The sequence below is a fragment of the Monopterus albus genome, unplaced genomic scaffold (genome assembly GCF_001952655.1).
Source record: "Monopterus albus unplaced genomic scaffold, M_albus_1.0 scaffold63.1, whole genome shotgun sequence".
Taxonomy (NCBI): Eukaryota; Metazoa; Chordata; class Actinopteri; order Synbranchiformes; family Synbranchidae; genus Monopterus; species Monopterus albus.
This window is the reverse complement of record NW_018127943.1, coordinates 2,666,042-2,667,544: the sequence shown is the minus strand read 5'-3', so window position 1 is coordinate 2,667,544 and position 1,503 is coordinate 2,666,042. Positions and strand designations below refer to the sequence as shown.

The following is a 1,503-nucleotide window of genomic DNA, read 5'->3' as shown; positions in this document are numbered from 1 at the left end:
CTGCAGATGTCTGAGCCGTTCTGCTCCGACCGGGTATCCAAGCCCCGGTGCTTCTCACCAGTCCCCCCCCCACTCACCTGTCTTGGTCAACAACGACGACATGCTCCATGCCACGAAGAGGACACTGCAGATAAAGCACACCTGAACGAAAAGCATTTCCCTCCTTTTGCGAACTTTAAATATTTTCGCAATTATTGTCTTTTTGGACGCGCTCACGGTGTCGTCCCGCTCCATGCTTCGCATCTCGGCCGAGGGCACTTTTTAGCGTCCTTGAGAACCTAAGAAACCACCACGCTTGCGTCTTGACACGGAACAGAACCGCTATGTGGCCTTCATTTCAAGTCACCCAGAGCGCAGATGGAGAGTTGTGAAGCGGACAGGTCTTTCCTCTTTCTTGTCTCCGCTACTGAGAAGATGCCCTTTAGCTGATTGGTAGACTGGGCAATGACAGGGCGGTCAAATTCCGATAAAGGGCTCCAAATTAATTCGATGAGGTTCCTGATTTTGGGTTCTGCAAGAAGACGCGTATCGGACGGGTTCCAGTTGCATCCTGCACCCCGTCCCGTGAAGGAAAAAAAAAAATCAGATGCAAAAATCACTCTCCCTGGTTTCTACGTTTGGCATAATAATGCGTTAGTGCCCGGTCACAAACGTGGAACCGCTGGAACTCCACACACCTGTGCCTGTTAAGTGAAACCAATCTGCGTTATCAAGGTTAATTGTTACGTTGGGCAGCAGTCACGCCGCTCGCCTCGCTCGGGCGCCTCCCCCTCCACATGAATTCCTACTCAGTGCAATAAAGTCGTGCTGATTACAGAGCACCATCAGCTTCTACTGTGCGTCCTTCATTCCCTTCAATGAGAACGGGCTCCTTTAACTTTCCTAAAGGTCTGCAAATTCAAACAGCCTGTAGAACACCATGCTTTCCTTCTGTCCTTCCAATGTCCACCTTGAAACATCCGGACAGCTGCGTATCGATGTCTAGCAGTCTTTCACCTTATTTGCGCGTTGCATGTGAGATCACACAGTAGCCTACAGGCTGAATTTGTGCGAGGAGGCAAGTCCCATCATGATACTCCAAACGAGTTAATCATAAAACGCCAGTATCTCACCACTGCTGCGTTATGAAACCAAATCCACTATCTTCCTAGATCCCGATCGCATCCCCTTTAATAACTGCCCTACAGTACATGTCACCTGTCCGTCTCATGCTGAATAATTGAGGTTATAGATCTTACAGCTCACGGGCATCAATGCTTGCGCCCCCTGATAACCTACAACCATGAAACAGTTTCTCACAGCCTAAAGGTTTCTGTTGCCAAGATTATAATGGCTTAGGCATTTCAGAAAATTGTTTCACACAAATGGAGCTGTTGGATCTGTACATACTAGAAATGAATAATGTAATGGGGACTTTTGTGTAAATGAAATGTAGGTAAAGTATGTCCTACAGTCAGATCGTTAGCTGTGTAAATTAAATATGGGTAAATCAAACAAACAACA

At 47.3% G+C, this 1,503-nt stretch overlaps 1 protein-coding gene across 1 annotated transcript in view; it reads right to left on the bottom strand.

The window, feature by feature from the left end:
- slc24a4b (solute carrier family 24 member 4b) overlaps positions 1–951 on the bottom strand; it is a 26,007-nt gene extending 25,056 nt beyond the window's left edge. The window contains exon 1 of the mRNA XM_020603978.1: positions 78–951. Coding sequence (XP_020459634.1) covers positions 78–243 — 166 coding nt within the window. The 5' untranslated portion in view covers positions 244–951. The remainder of the gene's footprint in view (positions 1–77) is intronic.
- Between the last annotated feature and the right edge of the window lie 552 nt (positions 952–1,503).